General features: G+C 28.9%; 9 protein-coding genes across 9 annotated transcripts; 5 read left to right on the top strand and 4 right to left on the bottom strand.

Annotated features, from left to right (window-relative positions):
- Nucleotides 1–243: 243 nt before the first annotated feature.
- PNEG_03413 (hypothetical protein) lies at nucleotides 244–4088 on the top strand (the record flags this gene model as incomplete). Its single annotated transcript, XM_007877308.1, has 7 exons — nucleotides 244–852; nucleotides 904–3042; nucleotides 3088–3269; nucleotides 3315–3427; nucleotides 3470–3678; nucleotides 3728–3937; nucleotides 3985–4088. Exons 1-7 carry the CDS (start codon nucleotides 255–257, stop codon nucleotides 4086–4088), a joined length of 3555 nt encoding a protein of 1184 aa, XP_007875499.1. The 5' UTR covers nucleotides 244–254.
- Nucleotides 4089–4294: 206 nt separating this feature from the next.
- On the top strand, nucleotides 4295–5592 carry PNEG_03412 (hypothetical protein; the record flags this gene model as incomplete). Its single annotated transcript, XM_007877307.1, has 2 exons — nucleotides 4295–5016; nucleotides 5063–5592. The coding sequence occupies exons 1-2, from the start codon at nucleotides 4383–4385 to the stop codon at nucleotides 5590–5592; spliced, it is 1164 nt and encodes a 387-aa protein (XP_007875498.1). The 5' UTR covers nucleotides 4295–4382.
- Nucleotides 5593–6160: 568 nt separating this feature from the next.
- Nucleotides 6161–10031, bottom strand: PNEG_03411 (hypothetical protein; the record flags this gene model as incomplete). The annotated part of the gene is made up of 14 exons (XM_007877306.1): nucleotides 10007–10031; nucleotides 9654–9964; nucleotides 9486–9612; nucleotides 9244–9431; nucleotides 8804–9196; nucleotides 8352–8762; nucleotides 8054–8304; nucleotides 7741–8006; nucleotides 7317–7698; nucleotides 7049–7271; nucleotides 6669–7005; nucleotides 6539–6623; nucleotides 6431–6497; nucleotides 6161–6386 (listed from the first exon to the last, which is right to left on the bottom strand). The coding sequence occupies exons 2-14, from the start codon at nucleotides 9686–9688 to the stop codon at nucleotides 6161–6163; spliced, it is 2991 nt and encodes a 996-aa protein (XP_007875497.1). The 5' UTR covers nucleotides 9689–9964; nucleotides 10007–10031.
- Nucleotides 10032–10399: 368 nt separating this feature from the next.
- PNEG_03410 (hypothetical protein) lies at nucleotides 10400–11299 on the bottom strand (the record flags this gene model as incomplete). The annotated part of the gene is made up of 2 exons (XM_007877305.1): nucleotides 10400–10889; nucleotides 10930–11299. The coding sequence occupies 2 exons, from the start codon at nucleotides 11297–11299 to the stop codon at nucleotides 10426–10428; spliced, it is 834 nt and encodes a 277-aa protein (XP_007875496.1). The 3' UTR covers nucleotides 10400–10425.
- Nucleotides 11300–11650: 351 nt separating this feature from the next.
- PNEG_03409 (3'(2'),5'-bisphosphate nucleotidase) lies at nucleotides 11651–12993 on the top strand. Its single transcript, XM_007877304.1, has 4 exons — nucleotides 11651–12130; nucleotides 12178–12374; nucleotides 12424–12678; nucleotides 12726–12993. Exons 1-4 carry the CDS (start codon nucleotides 12013–12015, stop codon nucleotides 12906–12908), a joined length of 753 nt encoding a protein of 250 aa, XP_007875495.1. The 5' UTR covers nucleotides 11651–12012; the 3' UTR covers nucleotides 12909–12993.
- Nucleotides 12888–15615, bottom strand: PNEG_03408 (hypothetical protein). The gene is made up of 6 exons (XM_007877303.1): nucleotides 15470–15615; nucleotides 15218–15421; nucleotides 15005–15174; nucleotides 14687–14956; nucleotides 13725–14637; nucleotides 12888–13676 (listed from the first exon to the last, which is right to left on the bottom strand). The coding sequence occupies exons 1-6, from the start codon at nucleotides 15574–15576 to the stop codon at nucleotides 12935–12937; spliced, it is 2406 nt and encodes an 801-aa protein (XP_007875494.1). The 5' UTR covers nucleotides 15577–15615; the 3' UTR covers nucleotides 12888–12934.
- Nucleotides 15616–16270: 655 nt separating this feature from the next.
- PNEG_03407 (hypothetical protein) lies at nucleotides 16271–17816 on the top strand (the record flags this gene model as incomplete). Its single annotated transcript, XM_007877301.1, has 5 exons — nucleotides 16271–16480; nucleotides 16527–16621; nucleotides 16674–16716; nucleotides 16763–17476; nucleotides 17523–17816. The coding sequence occupies 5 exons, from the start codon at nucleotides 16271–16273 to the stop codon at nucleotides 17568–17570; spliced, it is 1110 nt and encodes a 369-aa protein (XP_007875492.1). The 3' UTR covers nucleotides 17571–17816.
- A 461-nt stretch (nucleotides 17817–18277) lies between these two features.
- Nucleotides 18278–20463, top strand: PNEG_03406 (chaperone DnaK). Its single transcript, XM_007877300.1, has 4 exons — nucleotides 18278–18399; nucleotides 18463–18923; nucleotides 18969–20319; nucleotides 20372–20463. Exons 1-4 carry the CDS (start codon nucleotides 18288–18290, stop codon nucleotides 20416–20418), a joined length of 1971 nt encoding a protein of 656 aa, XP_007875491.1. The 5' UTR covers nucleotides 18278–18287; the 3' UTR covers nucleotides 20419–20463.
- A 64-nt stretch (nucleotides 20464–20527) lies between these two features.
- On the bottom strand, nucleotides 20528–23689 carry PNEG_03405 (hypothetical protein; the record flags this gene model as incomplete). The annotated part of the gene is made up of 18 exons (XM_007877299.1): nucleotides 20528–20681; nucleotides 20723–20823; nucleotides 20873–20981; nucleotides 21028–21118; nucleotides 21161–21334; nucleotides 21380–21575; nucleotides 21619–21765; nucleotides 21810–21927; nucleotides 21974–22139; nucleotides 22190–22265; nucleotides 22309–22466; nucleotides 22511–23062; nucleotides 23109–23156; nucleotides 23243–23296; nucleotides 23340–23471; nucleotides 23516–23536; nucleotides 23578–23601; nucleotides 23653–23689. 18 exons carry the CDS (start codon nucleotides 23687–23689, stop codon nucleotides 20528–20530), a joined length of 2358 nt encoding a protein of 785 aa, XP_007875490.1.
- Nucleotides 23690–23763: the final 74 nt, after the last annotated feature.

Here is a 23763-nt window from a genome sequence, read left to right as displayed (position 1 = left end):
CAAATAAAACATAAATCAATAACAATTTTTATATTTTTAACTTTTTATTCGATCTAATGAAATTCTTAAAATCATTTATTGGATTATTTACAAAAACCCCATAAATACCTTTACTTCATACATTATTTCTCTTTGTCAGGTAAAAGTGTCATTGAAATAGTGCTTCTTATCTATTTTTCTGGCAACTTTATATTTTTTAATGTTATAGCAACGCAGCTTAGCAACACGTCAGGAACATCAACGTACCATTAAGTATGAAATCTGAGAATTGGCTTAAAGAGACAAGCTTATCGGTAGACCAGTTAATACAGAATCAATGCGTCTATCTAAATGTCTTAAGGATTGATGAAGATGAGGATGAGCAGTTAGATATGCCGGTAGATCCGGAAAGTTACTATTCGAAAGCTTTTTTAGCATCGCAAAGTTCATTATTTCTAAGAAAAAATGGCAGATATGTAAGGAAAATTCTATGGAGAGTTGTATATGGAAATATTCTTGAACTTATACCTGTTGAAATAAGCAATTTGGGAGTTTTTTCGGGAATAAATATATATATATCTTTTCCATCGGAAATTAAGCCATATTGTGTTGTCTTAATAGATAATAACGAGAAAGATGAATTTACAATTCATGTTTTGACAAAAGTAAACCTTTTTTATACTCTCCGTTTTACATCAGAACATTTTTTTCGACAAGAAATGTTTTCAAATAATATGATTAATTGGTGCCATGTATATCGATCATGCTATTTTGATATACGTGCACCTCATTTTTTTATATCTATTACTCCTGAAAAGGTTATTTTTTCTCTTAAAGATGGTGGTCTTTTGATGTTTGAAAAAAATGATCAAAGTATATATTATTATTATTTATTTCAAAATTTGCTGATAATTATCTATTTAGATGAATATTCAGAGATTCCCTTTAGTGATGGAAGCTATTTTTCATCTCTTAAAGGGATGTTTTTATGGGGAATATCTAAAAATGATCGTCTGTCTTCAAATTTGATTATTTCAATGGAGGTATCTATTACTTATTCGCTTCTTTTTACTATCAGTTTGGATGGAAAATTAAAAGTATGGTCTATAGATAATGGTATTCTTTTAAAGACATATAATGTTTGGAATGATCAAAAAATATTTGATCCACACCCAAGATGTTTGATTTCAATTTTAGAAAAACCTACATTTCCGGGATATAAATTTTACTTATTAACATTTTCATCTATAATAGAGACGGGGTTTGTTTTGTGGGGTGCAACTCATTATGAGATGTCATTTTCTGGTTTAGTTAATTTGAATTCATTTGTTCATTTATACATGCGTTTACGTCCTCCAACAAATAATTCTGTATGGGTAGTTTTAAAATTCCATCTTTCCAACAATTTTCTTAAAAATGAGACTGATTCAAAAGATTATAATATAAAATCAGGAATGATTATTTGGGTTTTATGGAAAAGCAATACAAGTTCTATTGTTCAATTTATAGCAATTGATCCATTTAATCCATCTTTTTCAAGCGATGAATGGAATACTTTAATTCCTATGTATAGATTTTTATCAAAAAAAATATCTCCTGCTGTTACTTTTGATACAAGTCCCTATGATGTATCTGAATATTGGTATCGGCAAATTTCAATACCAGGACAGTTTTCTTCTGTAACTATAAAGACTTCACTAGAAATATATAAATATAAGAATCATCTATATGATTACGCAAATAATAGTGGCATAGATGTAACCTTTAATTGTTTACAAGAAATGAAAGAAGTTATCTATAAAGAAATTAATACTATTGTTACTCTTCAACGTGATCCCTATAATGGGTTATTGCTTTTTGATAAGCATAGACAGGAACTTAATGCTGAATGGATTCGATTTCTACGGTTGTGTACTGAACTTGAAGAATTGGGTTCTGAACCCCTTGACTTTATTTGCGATTCAGAAACAAATCTTATTTATATTGTGAAAGCAAATGCTATTGGTGTGATAAACAATTGTACTTCTTCTGAAGTTATTTATTATCATTCTTTAAATAAGCGAAGAGATGATCCTAGGTTTCAAAAATGGTGCAGTTCAAAAGGTGATCCAATATATTCTTATATTGGAAATGATACAACACGTTTTGATATAGCACAGCTTCTTCTTATTAGTAATAAGTTTTTAGATGATTTTTCTGATATGCAAATCTTGTTTGTTAAACAAGTATTAGAAGAAGAGATTAGACAGAAACATTCGTTTTCTATTGGTGATAGAATTTGGATTCTCTCAGAAAGAATATTTTGCCAACATATAGAGACATCTAAAATAGATGATATTAATTTAATTTTTAATGATATTTCGGATCCTATATTTGCAATGACCATATTGCTTCGATGTTTAATTAATGATAAATGTTTTCAATTGGGTTTTTATATGAAGAATAAATCAGCATTAAGTCTAAATATAACAACTTCGTCGATTTATCAAGTAGTTTATATATATTATGACATTTTATTAAGAATGCTATTAGTATTGGTTTTTGTTGGATGTTATAATGATAATGTGCAAAAATTGACAGGCTTCTATCAATTGTTTGATAACTATCTTTCCGAATTCAGAGAATGTTGTTGTATTCGAGAATGTTGTTCTCATCTTTTAAATAAGACTAATGAAATGCTTGTATTAGATACAATAAAAAACAGGAATTATGATGCAAAGGTTCTTAATAAAAGAAATATTCAAAGACTTTTTGGACTTGAATCAACACTTCGACTTTTTTTGCGTGAATTTAGTTTATTTAAAGAATTAAAAAATAATGATATAACAGACCCAAATAATAATTCATCTTCTCTTATTTTAGGTGTATTTAAGGATGGTTATGAAATGTCTTTTTGTATTTCTGCATTATTATTTCAATTTAAATACTTATTAGAAGCTATGGAAGTAGTCTCTTGGATATCGTTTATACCTCTTGGTATTTATTTAAAAGCAAGAATATTTTTAAGCTGTGGGAAACTAGAAAAATCTTCTGTACTTTTTAGAAGAGCTTCTCTTGGTATATGTATGATTATTAGTTTGGTAGATATATTATATTTATTTATTTTAGGTTCATCTATGACTCAAATAAGTGATACTATGTTAAATATTTTAAAAGATTTTGGATTTTCATTCACTTTTAATGATTTATATCTATATTTTATACACGTAGCTGATACCTATTATCAAGAAGCGTTATTTTTTTATTCTGCTGAATTTTATGAAGAAGCTAGAAAAGTAGGTTTAGAAAAGGTATGTTTTCATATTTTCTGTATGTTATTTTATTTATAAAAAAAGTTGAATTCTACAGAAAAAGAAGATCTTTATTGTAAAATGTTTCAGACATATATGGCTGCAAAGATGTATGACAATGCATATTTAACTCTCTTACAATTTCAATCATATGACAAGTAGAATTTTATAATTCTAAAATAATTCATTAATTATTATAGGAAATGCGATTCATTATACAAATTGGTTGATGCAATGTGTGAAGAGAATCTTTCTAAAAAGCTTTGTGAATATTCTTTCCTCGGATTAAGTGATGAGCTTGATTCAATTTTGCATTTTAGAGCTCAAAATATGATAGATGTCAGAGCAAATCCATGTTATCATAAAATATTATACTCATGGAGAATAAAACAGGGTAACTTTAGAGGAGGTAATATCCTTACTTTTCACTTTTCTTTTATAAATCTTATTTTTTTAAGCTGCATCTATTATGTATCATCGTTTACAAAAATTAAGAAATGGTTCTTTAGTTAAATCTGCTGGAAATCAAGAACAACTAGACATTATTGAAGGATATCTTGCACTTCTTTCTGCACTTTCTTGTGTTGATATAAGCAATTCATGGATTCTTTATCCTGATTTTGATTCAACATATCATACTAATAAAAAAATAAAACAATCTTCTTCAAGTATGTATATCTTTTTATATCTTGCTTAATTATTTCTAATTTCAAAGAAAATGATGCAACAAAACAACGACAAGTCTTAGATATTGTTACAATTAGAAAAGAATATATTCAAGAATTAAAACGTATGCAAAATATGCTTAATAATGTCTAAAAATCAAAAGAAAAAAATTTACAATAATAATTTTAATTCTTTAATACATACAAAAACATGATACACTGAATCATTTTGATTTTATTAAATCTCAAATTTTTTTTTCTGTAAATATAAAAATATTATTAATACAGAAAAACAAACTAATATCTTATATAGATCTAGTCAATGACGACATCTTTCTAACTCAGTTGAAATTAAAAATAATTATCTTAAATAAATTTGAATATATTTGATTATCTCGAATCTCGATTATTTGTATATTTTTAAGAGCTGCACAAAAAATCTAATTAAATGGCTGATTTACCATCAAAATATCCTCAAAATACATTGTTATTAAACAGGAAAACGAGCTCTAGTGTTTCTTCAGGAGAGGATTTACATGCACCCCGTCAAGCTAAACTTCATAAGACTTTTATTGTTCATGGACGTCATCATACACGAGTACCTTCATATGGTAGAAATTTAAATAAAACATGCAGACATAGTGCTTCTGCAGTATCAGAGGTTCCTTCTTTATTAGTTAAATCGAAAAGCTCTGTTTCTTGTGATGATTTATTGAAGAAATCTGAATTATTAGTTAAGAAAGAAAATATTGAGAAAAATGCGGAAAACACAGAAAGGACCCCTAAAGAACAATTGCATATTGAAGACGAGAAGGAAAAACATATAGAGCCTTTGAAAGAGGCGGAACAAAGGGAAAATTTTGAAAGTTTAAGAGAAAATGTTTTCTCCTCAGTAAATATAACAATTTCTTCACTTGAGAAAAAAGATGATTTTAATGAAGAATATGTTGATAAATCTCAAGCAGAACATATTACAAAGCGTCTTGTATCAATGACTAATAATCAAGTTGCAGTTCCTTATTTAACATGTGAAACAGCAATGGCGAAAAATATACCAACTACTCAATTAACATCTACAAAAGGTTTTATTTCATTATATATTTTATGTTTGGAAGCTTATTTTTTTAGAATTTTCATGTATTTTACCATCATCAGATAACCTAGGTAAAACATCTACTAAGTCGTCAGTGGAACCGCCAACATCAAATGTACTAAAATATGCTGCTTCGGATCCCTTATTTAGAAATCCTATTAGTCGAACACAGCAAAAACTTTTGTTGCAGAGAGAATCAAGTTTATCATCTGTTAAATCTCAATCCAACAAAGATCATGATTACTGTGAGTTTATACAGCATCGAATTAATCGTATCAACAAAGAATATTCTAATATTTTACGTTTATCTGACCCTTTAAAACACGTTATTTTAAAATTATTTAATGATGGTTGTTTGGAAGAGGTTAAAAACATTCCAAGTTCATTAAATCATAAAACCGCAGAAGAGAAATTACCTAAAAATACGTCCAAATTTGTTGATTTAATAGGGAAACGTGAAAATGTTTTTAAGGAATCGGATAAGTCAAAGATTGAATATGATGATATGCTATCAATTCAAATTATTCTTGAAGAAATGTGGAAAAGTAATGAAAACATTTCATAACATAAAATTAACAGTGTTTTTCATATTAAAGATGGAATGATTGATTTTGGATATATATTTTAAAAGGGCGTTTACATTTAATATCATATAACATATAATTTAGCGGTTATTTCTATTAAAGATATTTATTTGAATATACAAAATGATTTTATAAGCATATATTGTCCTAAAAAGAAGGGAATTAAAATTGCGCATTGTTCAGTATTACTATTTATCAATTTATACTTTTTTTCATATATTTCTTAATTTCTAAATTCTGAAATGAATATTTGTTTCAAAAAGTTAAAAACAGAAAGTATGCTTTTTAATAATTATTGATAATGTAGCTATGCAAGACTTATTTTTCTTCATAATAAAAACATTTTTAAAGTTTAGCATACCGTCACGATTTATAGAAGTATATCATTCAGTTTCCTTAAAAATATTTAATATAGTTTATCAAAAAAAATTATAATATAACATCAATATACAAACATATATACAATATTTATTAATAATATGAAAATGTCTAAAGATTGTTAAAACGTATATATTTGAAGAGTTAATATTTAATGAACTTTTATCATAGTTACACTAATTCTCTCTTATCATTTGCGACAGGCGGTTTATAGCCGTATTTTTTACCTAAATCATATATTTCTTTAAGTTTTTCTTCAAAGATTCCTTCTTTTTTAAAATTTTCGTATTTTTTATAAAGTAATAAGGCAGTTCTGGCGTCTTCAATTGAATCGTGACTATCCTGTTGAATATAATCTTGCAATAAATACCATGCTAAAAAACGTAATGAAAGTTTTCTATTTTGTCTATATTATTTCTTTGATATTAAAAATATTCATACCTTTGACGACTCTCAAGATAAAAAAGATTTACGGTATCTATAACCTGATCCTTAGGTACATGTATATCTACAAATATTAGATATGAATCAAAGAAAAAAAGACGATACTAATTATTCTAAAATCTTTTTGTAATCCGTGTCCTACGAATTTGCAGCCAAGAGTTACAAGTAATCTTAATTTTTTATATGCAATCTATCTATTTTTTGTATATTTTTTATAAAAAATAAAAGAAAAAACCTTCAAAGGAACAAGAGTATATTTTGATATCATTGGATCTAGATCACCATGCTTAATCCCGGAAAATTCCGTAAGATAATCCACAATTGGCTCGTTTACAGCAATATAATCATCAATAAATGGTACATTTTCTAATTTCCCATTCCCTCGTACAGCAGATACTCTTGCTAAGGAAAGCTTAGAGGGTCTAACGATAAATCTAGTCCCATCACTGCGAACATCTATTTCTTCTTTCTGCATAGATACAAATTCTGCGTCTAATCCGATTACTGTATTATGGTCTATTTTCTCTGTTCCTTCAAGAATCTGATGACGTATTGTTTGTATATTTCGATTTCTATAACAATCAAATTTTTTTACGTATAATTAATACAACGTACAATGAAATGGAATAATCTCTGTATAAAATAGATATATCAAGTGAAGGAAGTTTCATCTTTATAAGACTTTCTGAATAATCTACTTTTTCATATATTAGTATAGCTGGTACTTTCCACGCTTTTGAAAAATTCAAAACTTGATCTTCAGAAACCGACATTACTAAAAAATCATTAAAGAGAAACCATGATGTTTTATATTTTAATTTTATATTTTCGTCCGTCACTTAATAAGTAAGCAGTATGTAAATAAATATGGGAAAAAATAAACCATGAATAAATGAAACAAGATGAGATTCGTTTTTAAAACATATTTCTACCACAAGTCCTTTTAATTCATAAATATAAAATTCATTGTTTGTCTTTTTATTAATATCTTTTCCTTGAAAACAAATAACTTTTCCTAAATGATGATTTAAAGCTATTTTTGTTGGAAGCCAGTTTTTAGAACTCCAATATTTCCAATGTTCTTGTGTATATGCCATTGCATTAATGTTTAAATAGCATGGAAAGCTACTAATCGTTCTTCGAGTTGTAAGAAATCGAAATTGATGACAGTTAGAACACCAAGCTTTATTTTGTTTTTCGCGATTTATACTTGCTGCTAATATTGAAGAAAAGGATGTTAATGAAAAGTTTTTTTCAGATGTTATCTTTTAATATTAATATTAAGAATTTTTAATAGTATTTTTAACCTTTGGATAAATAAAATCAATAGAAAAAATAATAGAATTTCTAATAGAATTTACTCCACAAGTGCAAAAAGAAATAATTTTTGAAAATATTCCATTGGTCTCAGCTAAAGGTGAGATATTATTAGTATTATGTTCATCGGATGAACATTTATCCAATGATTCTTCATTTAATTTTTCTAGTAAAAATCTATTTAAACCTTGTATAATAGGGGAAAAAGATATTTTTTTTTCCATAGATTCATCTATGATAAGACCCAATGACATAGCTAAACTGATCAATATAGTTGTTTAATGTATTAAAATAAAAAACTACCTTGTGAAGAAGTGCTTAGAACATGTAAAAAATTAGTAGCTTGACAATTTTGGCCATTCGCATCAAAAAGCATTTTAAAAAGGAAGCCCATTTCACAAAGAAGACAATCTTCTTTTATACAAGAAGAAATAGAATGTGCTATAGCTAGTTGACGAATAGAAGGTATAAAATAATACAATTGAACTAAAGAATTACAATATGAATTTTCAATATGAATTTCTAATCCAGAAAATGGCGTATTATTATAGTATCTTTAAAAGTTAATCATATTTATTTATAAGAAACATTCTTTTAATACCCAAAATCGAAATCTTCTACACCAAATTTTGAATATTTTATTTCCAATAATTTATAATATTTAGGTATAACGGAAGGTTCATTTAAGTCATCATTTTCATCCTCAAAATGTAGTGGCGCAGAATCTTTTTTGATATTACCGAGAGTTAATTCCTTTGCTTTTTCACTGTGAAATTTTGGAGCTATTAATCCTCTTGTCCCTGCATCTTTATTTCTAGCATAGTATCTGGTCTGATTTCTCTTCATATTTTCTGTATACATAGAATATCCAACAAATTCTAGAGTTTTCAAATTGGAAATTGTATCTGGATTCAATACACAAGGTATTTTCCCAACATCATAAATTAAATGAGCTGGCCAAGAAGAAAAAAGTTCTTCTCGATAATAAGGCATACCAATAACATTTAAGGGCCTGAAAAATTATTAAAAAAATACATTCAATCAATCACTCACGTATCATCATGTATTTGAATATCTGGAATATTAGTAGGAATATTTGGCCATTCTAAAGGAATAGAAAACTCCGAAAAATTTGGTGCAGGTTTTTGGCTCCATAATTGTAGAATTCCTTCAGCATCACATAATATAAGTGCATCTCCAGATTGAGAAACACAAACTGAAGTGAAATAAGTATTTGAACTTGCATGTCGTAATTGAACATTAACCGTATTGACTGTATCGACAATATGAAATAACCCGCTTTGACTTATTATAAAAGCCGTTGTTGACATTTTTGGATGCATTTTTATATATGCTGGCCCCGCTGGGAAAGCAACTGGAACCAAAGGACGTAATGTCCGAATATCAAAAACTTTAACAAGGGGATCTATTACATAATGCGCGTCCCTTTTTTGTTTATTAGCATAAGAAAAAGCACCATATTCACATTATACCTTCGAGAAAATCCACATGTTAATATTAAATTACCCTGAATATCAAGATCGGAGAAAGTGCCACTATGTGCTTGAATAGAATGTACCTCTTTGTAGTCTGATGGATCTAAAAGACTTAATCCACCTTTAGATGATCCACAACAAATATATCTTCCATGTCTCATCACTACTGTATCTTCTTTACAATGCTTTTGCCATGTCAGCTTTTCTGTAAAAAATATAGAAATATAGCTTCCAAATACCAGTTTATCAACAACTGATCCACGTTCTATATTGATAGTAAGCATTGATGATTGTAATCCACCCACTAATATATTTGATGATGTTCGAGAAATAAACGTCATACATTGAAGATCCATATTTAAATTGCTAAAAAATAAAACTATAAAATAGAATGCCAGTATTCTTACTCTAATGTCCATTTAAATAATCCTCGGCGGTTCATTAACCGGATCTTTTGGTTCGATAATGATATAACACCTCGTTCATTTGATAATATAGAACATATGGGAGCTTCATACGCTCTTACGCTAGTATAACGTTGCAGTCCTGGTCCATAATATGATGTCAAATACCCCTGATCTGCTGTTAAGCTTATTCATTCCATTTTTTTACACACTTTTTCATTTCCTATCCAAACGAGTTCATGATATTCGTCAAAACATGATGATGTAATAGGAATCAGATCCTGCCCATATTTGTGTAATGTTCCATAGGAAATCTATAGAAAATTAAGAGATTGTTTTTATAAAAAAATACTAACCTGTGTCCAGTCATTCATGAGTTACTCGAGATTTTGCTGCCGAATATCGTTTTCAAATAAACTATATATAAATTTATATAAAAAAATGAATTGATTTAGTCCTAAAAAGAATAAAACTGAGTTCTACTTGATTAACAGTAGTAGATTTTTGTTAGTATTTATATTATTAGAACTTTTTTTTGAATTTTTTTATTTTTTGTTAATGTTTTGGCAGTTTTTTTTTAATAAATTAATGATTTCTTCTAATTTTCTTATTTTTATCTTCTTTAGTTATGTTTCTGACTGCTTTTATGTATTTTTACTTATAAAAAACTAAAAATATATACTTTGATATTTTTCTTTTTTAAATAGAAATTATTCCTTTAAACATATATTTTTATGATAAAATAACCCTCTTAATTCTTGAAATATTCCCTAGATTATACTTTTTTCAAGCCTAATGTTGTTCTTAACCGTTCTAAACGTATATCTAATGAATCCTTTATATTTAAAGGTTTCGATTTCGATAAATGTAGCAACCAATTAGATAATATTTTCCATCCTGGATCCACAGATATTTGGCTTGTAGAATTGATCCATGGACAATAATTTCTATGTTCAAAAATAACATCGAATCCTTTTTTTTTTTCTAATTCAAAATTCCATGGTCCAATTCTTCTATGACATGCTGTACATACTAATAACAATATTCCATCCACTTCTAATCCACTCCATCCAAAAATTGATAGTATTTCTGTATTTTTTTTTACTAAGTCTTTTTTCATATCTTCCGGTACCTCCAATCTTTTTGGCAATTCTTTAAATGTATCCAATTTCTTTGTACGTTCATTAAATGCTTCTATTGCCATCTTTCCATCTGATAATGGCAATTTCATAATTGATTCTGTATTTTTAATATTTCATCTATACTTAAATATAATTACCATCACATGATTTCTTCCTCCAACTGCAATTTTCTGCATGTGCTGTTTCTATTTGCAACGCAATCGTTTCAGATTCATCTAATTGAGCTTCAACCTCCATTTTTAACTCAACTTGCTGTCGACATAGTTCACATTGTACTGTCGTTTGACCCGTACATGTCCAACCATGTTTTGCCCATGCAACTGCATTAAAAGGTGAATTAATACTATGATATGGAAATGACCAAAAGGTTGAAAGTCTTTTTGAGAACTGAGATCGACTCCAAGGTGCATATATAATCTTTTTATTTTCAATACTTTGAAGCATAAGAGATGACTTTGGATGATCCAAAGAACTAAGAAGCTCATTAAGTTTTCTTTTAGAATGCATTGCACTCTTTTTATCCAGCTAATCCCTCTTGTATGCGTTATATATGCGTTATATATGCGTATTATATGCGTCTAAATTGATCATTCAACAAATAACCTTTATAGCTTTTTTCTTTATTAAAAACAACTCTATCAAATTTATCACAACTAAAGCACTATTATAAAGGCATTAAATCAATCTTATTCTAAAATATAAGGCTTTCTTTGAGAAAAATACTTTAAAAATGTAATTATTTATTTAGTTTCTATTTATATGCTGTTTATTTTTATTAAATATTTATATTTTATTAAAAAGAAATATTCTCTAATATTGAAGAATATTATCGGGTATTTTATCAGTCGTTAATAATCCTTATATAAAACCTTATAAAAACGAAGATATTATTTATCGATTGGGTTTTATTGATGTTTAGACTTGAAGCAGAGAAAAAGATCGCAGTTGAGGCAGTTGAACGTGCATGTCGACTTGCAGATATTGTTTTTCAAGAAGGTCATTACACCAGCAATGTTGTTTTAAAGGAAGATTGTTCTCCAGTTACAGGTGGTGAATATCGAATTATGATGCCGGTTGATGTATAAGTAGTGGCGGACTTTGGTGTTCAAGCATTAATCAATGCTTTACTTAGAGATGTTTTTCCAGAAGATCTAGTTTATGCAGAAGAAACATCAGAACTTTTATATTTACATGAAGATCTGTTAGAAAAAGTATGGTCTATGGTGTCTAGGACACTTGAAGGAGAAGATAGAAATATTGGATATATTGAAGGACGAGAAAGATTATTGGAAGTTATAGAGCATGGAAGAAATGAAAGAAACGAAAGATCTTGTAATCGTAATTTTTTTGTATTTTTATTGGATGAATTGGTTTTAAATAGTTAGGTTGGTGGATAATAGACCCGATTGATGGTACAAAGGGATTTCTTCGAGGTGGTCAGTATGCAGTTTGCTTGGCATTGGTTGAGAATGGTCAACCATGTCTTGGTGTACTTGGATGTCCGAATTTGCGTAGAAATATTGAAGATAATGATGATCTTGGTGTTCTTTTTTATGCATGTAAAGGGGAAGGAGCATACCAAGTAAGTTATGCATAGTATTAATAGAATGTTGATAACATATAATACATAGGGAATATTGAATGGAAACGATAAATCTTTAATTCATATGAATAATATTGAAAATGTTGTTGATGCACGTGTTTGTCAAAGCCATGCACCGGGTCATAGTGCTCTTGAGACACATAAAAAAATTATTGATGTTTTAGGAATTACAAAACCGCCTATTGAATTAGATTCGCAAGTAAAATATGCTTTGTTGGCACGTGGGGAAAGTGATATTTATCTTCGTTTACCTGTTGATCCAAATTATCATGAAAAAGCTTGGGTATAGTAGATAAAGTAAAGTTTAATATTGATTAAAGCAAGGAATAGGATCATGCTGCAGGTGCTTTAATTGTTGAAGAAGCCGGAGGCATCGTCACAGATGTCTATGGAAAGGCATTGGATTTTAGTAAAGGTAAAAGGCTTTCAGAAAATCATGGTATTGTGGCTGCATCGAAATATTTGCATGCTAAGGTTCTGGAAGCGGTAATGTTTATATTAAAAAAGCAGTAATATGTCATATTTTCAATTGTACATAATTAACATTGTATTTCAACCAAAAGTTCAGATAAATATGTAGATAACACAGGATTTTGGGCTACTACATGAATAATGGAATTTTCAATATTAATAAAAAGATCTTGTCTGTGTTTAGATTTTGCTAAATTTCGTAAAATTAATGTTGCTGTTAATGCTACACCAATTGCTTCCCCTCGTTCGTCGACAGCAGTTGTTTTTGTATGTATAGAGATATTTTCCCATAAACTGGACGAAACAAATTGCGTTAATTTATCTGGTATATGTGTCCTAAGATGAGATAATACAATAAATCGATCTTTTTCTCCAGGTAAAGTAAACCGAGTACAATCAAACCATTTGCATACTAAAGGTGGTGCTGAAGAAGAAAGTAAACGAACTTCGGGTAAATGATGATCAATTATATGTTTGAATAGCTCTTGTGAATTTGGAAATTGAGATCCACAAATTCCAGAATCATTTGTTTCTACTACCCATTTACAGGAAACATAGCTTTCTCCTTTAATTGAAATTGCAATTTCGCGCGGACGAACTCCTCTAATAATAAAACTTTGTCCTTCAGGTGCATTTAATACCATTGCTTTAGCCTTTGGAAATGCGCGGCTAGCTATTTTAATTAAATCTGCTGCAGAAAGAAGAGGTCTTCCGGCTGCAATAAAAGGAGAAAATCTTGCTTGATAGGATTGCCATAAATGCATTTGTGTTATATCATCGCTTGAACTTTCTTGATAACAAACACGCATCCTATTAAAGTATAAGATGAAATAAGAAAAAAGGGTTAAACAAAATAACCATTTAACTGCCCTATCTGGTTCTCCGAATCCTAATAATTCTTGAACAATTTCTGCTGGTAACGGAGGAGGACCGGTAGGTATATATTGTTTAATATCTGCTGACAACGATACATGAATTTCTTTTTCTTCTGCCTGGAACATCATTAATCTTACTAATTGATCGATTAGATCATGAATATCTTCTAATTCCAATATACTTTGCGTATTAGCTTTATACGTTGTATATTGGTACATGAAATCTAAAGCAGAACCTAAAAGTTCCTCATCATCTAAACTTAATAATAATCTCACCCTATAAAGTATATAAGGTGAAATATTTTGAAGTAACCGATTATTTGTATCATGAAGCGCTAATCGTGCAAGCGCTCTTAAGGCTCCAATTAACATTGCTCTATCATCACATTGCAAAAGTTCACATAAACTTAAATAAAGATCATCGTTTTCATCATTAATAATTGTATAAAAGCTAACTGCCTCAATAATATCCATACAATAATGCTTTAATTCTATAAAAGAAAAATCATCCATCTGTTTAATTCCTAAAACTAATGTAGGATGTGTCATTTCCAATCGAGCCAAATAACTAGCATTATCAGAAAGCAATGCAAGGTTGCGAAGAATAAGTGCTGCTTCTAATATTTTATCTAATGCTTTTCTTGATTGATAATCCATAGACCAGTCATCGTTTTCCTCATCAAATTCCATTTCTTTCCTCGATACTTGTTTTAGAAATTCATAGAGTTTCTTGATCAATGTCTCTGCCAAATCTGGAATACGATCAAACCTAAGATTATTACCTTGTTCGTATGATAATCGAACTAAATGATGTAATGCCCAATCTAATTCTGATACCAAGCCTGATTTAAGCGCAAGTGCAATCCTGACCATAAATGGAGCACCTTGGATACCCGCTTTATAATAATAATATTAAACTAATCAAAAATTAAATTATTTATTTACCTCCAATTTTTGTTCCATTTTGAGATCCATAAGTACTATTTCTTAGATATTCTAATGCATGTGTATTTGCTGGTGTGATAACTGGTTGTGGCTGTAATTTATTATTTACATCTTCGGGAAATGTTGATGTAGCAAAATGTGTTGAAAAAGGTTGCTGTTGTGCTTGCATTTGTAATTGTTGTTGCGCTTGTTTCTGAAGTGCTGATCTTGCTTGTGTTAGTCGTTCATCTGGCTGATAAAACGTTCTTGGCGCTGGTGCCGCTCTTAAATCTTTTCATTCATTATTTCTCTTTTTATTTATAAACTAAAAAATTTTACTTCTTACTAATGGCATAGGTGATGATGAATCCAGCCGTATATCTTCTTTTGTTGTTACTTGATAATTTTCTGCTGTTCGTGTCATAATATCTCCCCCTTTTGCCGTTTGAAACTCAAGATGTTCTGGTGCAGGTGGCGTCTTTTTCCAATGTTTTTCCATTTCCCATGCACTAAATCACACTTAATCTATATCTTTATAGACAAATTCCATACGCTAAATTCTTATAATAAATAGATTTTAAAAGATACCCTGCATTAGACATAGGCGGAAGTTTATAATGGTTTGAAAGATTTTTCCACCATGATTTCTCCGATGATACCTTATCATATCCACCTAATTCAATCACTCGCTTATATAATTTAAGTAAATCAATTCGATGAGGTCCAATAATCGGTTCACGTACAAATGTCCCTGTACTTTAACAATATTATTATCCTTTAAATTATATTTATTCCTTTTTTTACCCTCGTTTTATATGATAAGCTTCAAGATCCTTAATGAATTCATTATATTCTTCATTACGTTCAATATCATCGTCATCTGTTATCTTAATTAACCCCTTTCCTCTCATTTTTAATCTTAAAAGTCTTATTATTTCTTCCTTATAAATTAATATACAGCTTTATAACTTAAGACCCTTATTGACAAATATATATTAGCTTTTTCATTAATTTATACCGGACCTAGAAGACATAATATATATACCTATAGAAATACACTTTAAACCCATATGACGAATTAACCTTCTTATTAAATCTTAAGAAATTAAGAAAAAAAAATAAAAAACATCGAGATTAAATAATAACAGAGATAATAACCTGATTTATTTTAAATATTCAAATATTTAAAATTTAAATAAATAAAATAGAGGAAAACTCTTAAAAAATTAAAAGATTAAGAAGATAAATAAAAATGATAAAAATAATAGTTTTTATTATAAAAGTTAAGAGTGTACTAAGATATTAGGAAGATATTAAGATATCAAGCAGATATCACTAATATTATTTCTTCTGTAATTTCAATTTATAATATATCTATGAATTTTATATAAGAATCTTTATATATTATGTTCATATCTCATTTACGTTTGTATTTTACGTAAGTTATATTATTTATAGAATGATTGAAATCGGACAAAACGTGGAATTTAAAGCGCATATAGTAAGCATATAAGGATACGACGCATATAAGACGCATATAAGACGCATATAAGAGATATACAAGACATATACTACGCATATATAAACAAATTGCAACTATTCTATATGAAACAAGAACCTTTTACAAGCCTTAGTTTTCCTTTAGAACGTTATTCTTATGCTACACAAAAAGATGAAGCATCTCAAAGACATTGTCTTTCTAATATTGAATGGTTTCATTATCCTCACCGGGACCTTGAGATTCAATTTGAGATGAATAATGTTAGTGGGCATGATGAAGTTACTATGAAGATTACTCGTGGAGCTATTCTTTTTGTATTTCTTGTAAAAGTGTTATTAAAAAAAGGGTAAATTTTTGTAGGAACAATTGAATATTACTCGTCTTTCTCGACTTAAGATCCCGTTATTTCAGTCGGAAAATGGGCCGCCCCAGTCAGGAATTATTGTTATTACACGGTTTTTATTATAAACTGGTGTTTGTAAATTATCCTGACTAATGTTTGTTTAGAGCGCCATGCATTGGTATTAAATGGTATAATGATGTATCCAGAGTAGGAATTGTTTATATTAAGATGTAAATTTTTATTTAATTATTAGAAAATCTCTCGGTTTCAGATGAAGTTTTCTACTGAGGATATTTTTCATTCAGTTCGAGGTATTCTTGAACAACATGTAGGTAAAATCAGGAATGCAATTGATTCATATTCATCAAATGAACGTGTATCGCTTAAAGTTCAAAAATACGATAAGTCATCAGATCATGTAAAACCATGGATTGAAGGAGAAATGGAAGAACCTCAAGCAAAAAAAATATATGGAGGACAAGGATCAATTGAGCCGTTTTTTCCTTTGAATTCGATAGGTTCAATGGAAAAAGAACCTATTTCAAGTTTAGCAGACCTTCGATTTCCAACACCCTCAAATACAAATAGATTTTTATACTTAAATCCATCTTATAATAAAAATCAGAATGAGTGGGTATCGAGTATAGATGAATTATCAAAAATGACCAAGGAAAATAACCATTATGATCCTAGTTTATCTACAGAATTAATTAAGAAAAAAAAACTCAAAAAATCTTCTAAAACAAAAAAAAATTTAAATGATTTGAAAAAAGAACCGTCTGCAGATAATAACAGCTTATTAATAAAAACAGATGTAGGTAAAAAGAAGACTTCGACTGTCAAGAAATTACCAACACCTCCACGTACTGCATCTTATGAATCTAGTTTATCTTTATCCCAGGAAAATACTGATACTTTAGAAGAAATGATTGTTTCTTATATTAATGATCATCATTTTTTACAGCTTGTAAGTTCTTCTGATTTGTTCTTTTTTTTTTTTCTTAAATATATAGATTAAAAAAGTAGATACAATATGGAAAAAATTGGGATTTACAATATAAAAATTGCACAGTATTCAGTTATTGTATCTTTCGCTTATGTATGTCATTCAAATAGATTTCCTCGGGGAAGCTGCCCCTTTCTAGGCCCTTCTCATCTATTTTTTAAGGCTGACCCGACCTTCAACAGTTCAACATTAAAAAACAAAAGAGAAGTCCCGAAGGACGAATTCAAAAATGATGCATCCGAGACAAGACGAATCCTGTTCGCAGCGGAGAACTTAACGCTGTGCAATGTTAGGTCCTTCCACAAGATACCAGCACTTCTTGAGCTGCCAATATCGATGCCAGGTAAGTATGAAGTAATATTACTTCACTGGACCAATATATAGGCTTTATTATTCAAACTCCGACCTCATCACTCTATAAGCAAGATATGAATTTCTTTATAAAAAAAAACAAAAAACTTTTTTTTTTCTTAAATCATATAGGAAATTTTTTCTTATTTTTTTTAGCAAGTAATTCTTATCTTTTTTATTAAAGCTAAATCAATACACTTTATAGATTTATATATTACGGTTTTTTTGTGTACCTTATTTTTGGGTAATGAAATAAGGGAAAAACCCTAAGTGGAGCATTTTTGACCTGGAAATTTCTTTGGAATACCCGTCGAATTCTTTTTTTTATATTAAAAAAATATATAGGTTTATTCTTCATTGGTGTTTTTTTTTTTTCAAGTTGTAATTATTGGGCATAAAAATAGGAAGGAAAAAGATTATAATGATTAAAATACAAATAATTTTACAAAAACCTTTTTTTTGGATAACTTTTTTATTATTATTTTCTTTACCAAGATATGGGTGGGCTCAGAAAGAAGAATCATATGGCACGGGTATGGAGAAAAAGAGAAATATTTCTCTTTAAATTATTGATTTATAATTTTTAATATTTTTAGTAATTGGTATTGATTTAGGAACAACTTACTCTTGTGTGGGGGTGATGCAATCAGGACGTGTAGAAATTTTGGCAAATGATCAAGGAAATCGAATTACGCCATCTTATGTTGCATTTACGAAGGAAGAACGGCTTGTTGGAGATGCTGCAAAGAATCAGGCTCCTGCGAATCCTTTAAATACGATTTTTGATGTTAAACGACTTATTGGACGCCGATTTGATGAAGCAGATGTTCAAGCTGATATTAAGAATTTTCCGTTTAAAGTGCATCATCATGATGGTAAGCCCCATGTGGAAGTTAATATTGCGGGTGAAAAAAAGACATTTACACCAGAAGAAATATCTGCCATGGTATTACGTAAAATGAAGGAAATTGCAGAATCTTATTTGGGACGTACTGTGACACATGCTGTGGTGACAGTTCCTGCTTATTTCAATGATGCTCAACGTCAAGCTACTAAAGTAATATTGATTGGTCAAGAGAAATGTGTTAATAGTATTTTTTAGGATGCGGGGACTATTGCGGGTCTTAATGTGTTGCGTATTGTCAATGAGCCTACAGCAGCTGCTATAGCTTATGGTCTGGATAAAAAGGAAGGAGAACGTCTTATTATTGTCTATGATTTGGGAGGTGGCACATTTGATGTATCTCTTTTATCTATTGAAGATGGCGTATTTGAAGTTATTGCAACGGCTGGAGATACTCATTTAGGTGGAGAGGATTTTGATCATCAAGTCATGGCATATTTCAAGACGTTATTTCATCAAAAACATGGGGTTAGGCTTGATGATGATCCAAAAGCTTTAGGAAAACTTAAGCGGGAAGTGGAGAAGGCCAAACGGACGTTATCATCACAAATGTCTACGAGAGTTGAGATTGAATCATTATATCAGGGTATTGACTTTTCAGAGACATTAACACGTGCAAAATTTGAAGAGATTAATATGCATTTGTTCAAAAAAACAATGAAGCCTGTTGAACAAGTTTTAAAGGATGGGAATGTAAAAAAATCGGATATTGATGATATTGTTTTGGTTGGAGGTTCAACACGTATTCCCAAGGTGCAACAGTTATTAGAAGATTATTTTGATGGGAAAAGAGTATCAAAAAGTATTAATCCCGATGAAGCAGTAGCATATGGGGCAACGGTGCAAGGTGGGATTTTATCTCATGAAGAAGGAGTAGAAGATATCGTATTGGTAGATGTAAATCCGTTAACATTAGGAATTGAAACAACGGGTGGAGTAATGACAAAGTTAATTGCACGTAATACAGTGATTCCAACACGTAAATCTCAAATTTTTTCTACAGCAACAGATAATCAGGCAGTTGTCTTAATTCAAGTGTTTGAAGGTGAGCGGCCGTTAACAAAAGATAACAACATGTTGGGTAAATTTGAATTAACTGGAATTCCTCCTGCGCCTCGTGGTGTACCTCAAATTGAAGTAACTTTCGAGATCGATGCTAATGGTGTCTTAAAAGTGTCTGCAACTGATAAGGGTGCAGGTAAATCGGAATCAATTACCATTAAAAATGATAAGGGTCGATTAACACAAGAGGAAATTGATCGTATGATTAAAGAAGCTGAGCAGTTTGCTGATGAAGATCGTGCACAGAAGGAGAAGATCGAAGCAAGAAATACTTTGGAATCATATGTTCATACATTGAGAAATCAATTAAATGATGCTGAAGGAATGGGTGGAAAATTAAAAGAAGAAGATAAGAAGACGATTTCAGATGCTATCGATGAAACATTGAAGTGGCTAGAGCAGAATTCTATGACTGCAACAACCGTTGATTTTGAAGAAAAAAGAAATGCGTTATCTAATATAGTAATGCCTATTACATCTAAATTATGTACGTATTATAGTTGATGTATGACTTGATATAAGCTAATATATGGATCTAGATGAATCAGCTAAAGAGGATAATGTACCTCCACATGACGAACTTTGAATGGTTTAAAAATTGGAAATATTTGACATTAGTTGTGTTTTTTGATGGATCAAATTATTTAAAAACATGTATATATACATATGAATAAATTAACTTCTAAATATTATAATTATTCATCTTCAATGATACCTGCTGCTACCGTTTCACCTTGTGATCGCGCAATAAACCGACCCAATTCTTTGCAATGTTTAAAAGATTCCATTGCTTCTGCTTGTTTGCAAAATTCGATTTCAACAATGGCTGCATCAAAACTACCAATAAATCTAACTCGATTAGAATTAATTGCTACTTTTTTTCTTATTACTTGGGATCTTTTTTCTTAACTTGACCCGTTGATTTGTCAATAATTGAAATAAGCTTTTTGATATTTCCATCTACATTTAATCGTCCTCTATAAATAATAAGCTTTTAATTAAAATCAATAATTGTTTTATTTGTATATGAATATATTTACAGGAGTTCCTATAATTAGTGGTCTAGATAAATCAAAAGTGATGATCTTTGCACGAAATTTTGATACAATTTGAACTGGATTTTCTAAATCACATATAATATCACCCGGCCTAAGAAATAATCATTTATATAGGTATATAAATCTGGGGATAAAACTTTAAATAAGACAAATCAATATTCAATAAATTAATCAAGACTTCGTCCCCTGAAAATGCAAGATCTTGGAGATTATCATGAATATAAATAGCTAATAAAGTTAGAAGATACTTGATAACAAACAAAATAATACACTCAATTATTCCATTTTTTCTTGAAGGCATAATAATTACTTCTTTTCCTACATTTATAATACCAGTTTCAATTCTTCCGACTACAGAAATTAAAGTGTTAGAAGACTTATAAACATCCATAATAGAAAGTCGAAGAAATGTATCAAGTTGCTGACGATTAATTGATATATTTTCTAATTATAGTTAAGCTTTTCAAGATAAAAATATTCGTAAAGTACCTAACGTATCTAAAAGTGTAAAATTGGAATACCATAACTTGAGTTGAGGGTTTAAAGGTATTGTATTTGTTAAATTTTCTCCTGTAAGTCCACTACAGGGTATAAATGAAATATTGGACTTTTGAAATCCTTTATAAATAAAAAATTGAAGCATTTGTGCCATAATATCTTCATATCTTTCTTGAGACCAATTAGTCTATAATAATATTAATAAAGAAAAGAATTAATGAAATATATACAGTTTCAAGTTTATTAATAGCAACGACTATTTTTTGAATGCCTAAACTACGTGCTAAAATAACATGTTCTCTAGTTTGTCCATGTGCAGTAAATCCCGATTCAAACGAACCATAAGAAGCATCTATAACCAATAGAGCTACATCAGCCTACAATTTAAATAAGACAATGTTATTAATTGTTATAAAATTACCTGAGAAGCTCCCGCTATCATATTAGGAATAAAATCTTTATGACCAGGTGTATCTAAAATAGTATATCGACGCAAAGAAGTCTCAAAGTAATTAATACCCAAATCCATAGTAACCCCGCTTTTGACTTTTAATATAAAATACATTACATAATAATGATATATACCGATCACGTTCCTCTGATGTTTGATCTAAAACCCATGCAAAATGAAAAGATGGCTTTCCTAATTTATTTGTTTCTCGTTTTAATTTTTCGATAGTTTCAGTATCAACAACTTTTAAATCATATAAAAGTCTTCCTATTAACGTACTTTTTCCTGCATCTACATGTCCTAAAAAATATTAAAATTTTATTAACAATAACTTTTAATACTAAATTTACCAATAATGACAATATTAACGTTAGGTTTATTTTTTATGTTAGCTGTTTTTAAATTAGATATTTTATTTTTTGATTCCTATATAATATATAACTAAATATCAAAAACTCATTACTAATACGCTTAATTTATAAAATTTATCATAATTTGTTTCATCTTTATCTCCCTGTTCTGAGGATATGTTTAAAGTGTTTAATATATGATGTAAATCATCTTTATTTGATATGATTTCTGAATAAATTGGCGATTTAACAATACTTGGAGTTTTTAATTTTTTTTCTTATATAATATTAAGCTAAATAATATAAATGTTTGCAAAATACCTTTTTTTTTTTGTGATTTCAATGAATTATTAAATGTTTCATTAAGTGAAATTTTAAGATCATCCTCTAATACTCCTGTAAATAAAGAAAACCGTTGGTTAGCAAACTTGTAAAAATAATCAGGCAGTTCTAATTTTTCTCCAAAAATAGTTAATGCAAATTTAGAAGGTTTTACTTCTATATTATATTCACAATTTTTTTTAAAAAAAACATTTAAAGAATCATCAATAACTTCTTCCTTTTGGTCTTCTTCTGAAGTAGTCTTCAAAAGATTTAAGTCCTTTTCAACATCAGGTTTTGCAAAATTTGTCTGTATATCTAATATTATCTTAGATGAATTATTATTGTTTTCTCTATTATTAGTCGCTTTAAATTTTTCTCTAGTTAAATGAGAAAGAAGCGAAACAGATTTTAATGATGATGATATAGGATTATTTGATGACAATTTATGTTTAGAACTTGCTAAAGCTATAAGTTTTGACTGTTTTGGTCCAGATACTTCTTTAGTTTCAGATGCATTTTCTTCCGAAGATACTTCAAGATTAAAATGACCTATTTGTTTGTAAAAATATAATAAAACTCCTCATAATTATTTTACTCTTTAAATCTTCCTTATTTAATGAACTATTATTAAAAGAAATAAAACCTTTAAAGATTTTAATAAGAAAATTGTTTTCACAAATTAATATATATTCATAAAAGAATATATCTATTGATAAAAAAATATTATACCTTTTTTTGATGGTGTTTTGTTTATATTTAACCCTTCTTTTAAATGTTTTTTCTCTAAATTTATATTAACCCTATATAAAAGGATTCCCTTCTCTACCTATAATTCTGGAACATGCTTTATCTATATCAAAACAACAATACTTTAGTGCTTCTTGGATATCTTTTTGCTTAACATGTAAAACATCTTTTAATCGTTCTCTGACTTTAGCTGATGTCCATGTTAATTTTTCTTGAGAAATATTAATCACAAAGGGTCTTTATTAACATCTTTACCGAGTTCTTCTTGTGAAAAATCTAAATCCTTAATAAAATTTATTTTATATTTTATAATTTACCTTCTAAGTTATCTGCTGAAAAGTCTAAAAATCTATTAAGAACTTTTAGAGTACTTTTAAAAAAGGATATAATACCATCTAGTTCCTGGCCAAAATAAGATCTCCAAGACATAATAGATTTTTAAAAATTTTAAAAAAAAAACTCGAAAACTTTAAATTTATTGAAAAATACAAGATTCTATCAAA

The sequence above is a fragment of the Pneumocystis murina genome (assembly GCF_000349005.2).
Source record: "Pneumocystis murina B123 chromosome Unknown supercont1.17, whole genome shotgun sequence".
In the NCBI taxonomy this organism is placed as follows: Eukaryota; Fungi; Ascomycota; class Pneumocystomycetes; order Pneumocystales; family Pneumocystaceae; genus Pneumocystis; species Pneumocystis murina.
The sequence above is the reverse complement of the archived record's forward strand: the minus strand, read 5'-3'. Positions and strand labels throughout refer to the sequence as shown.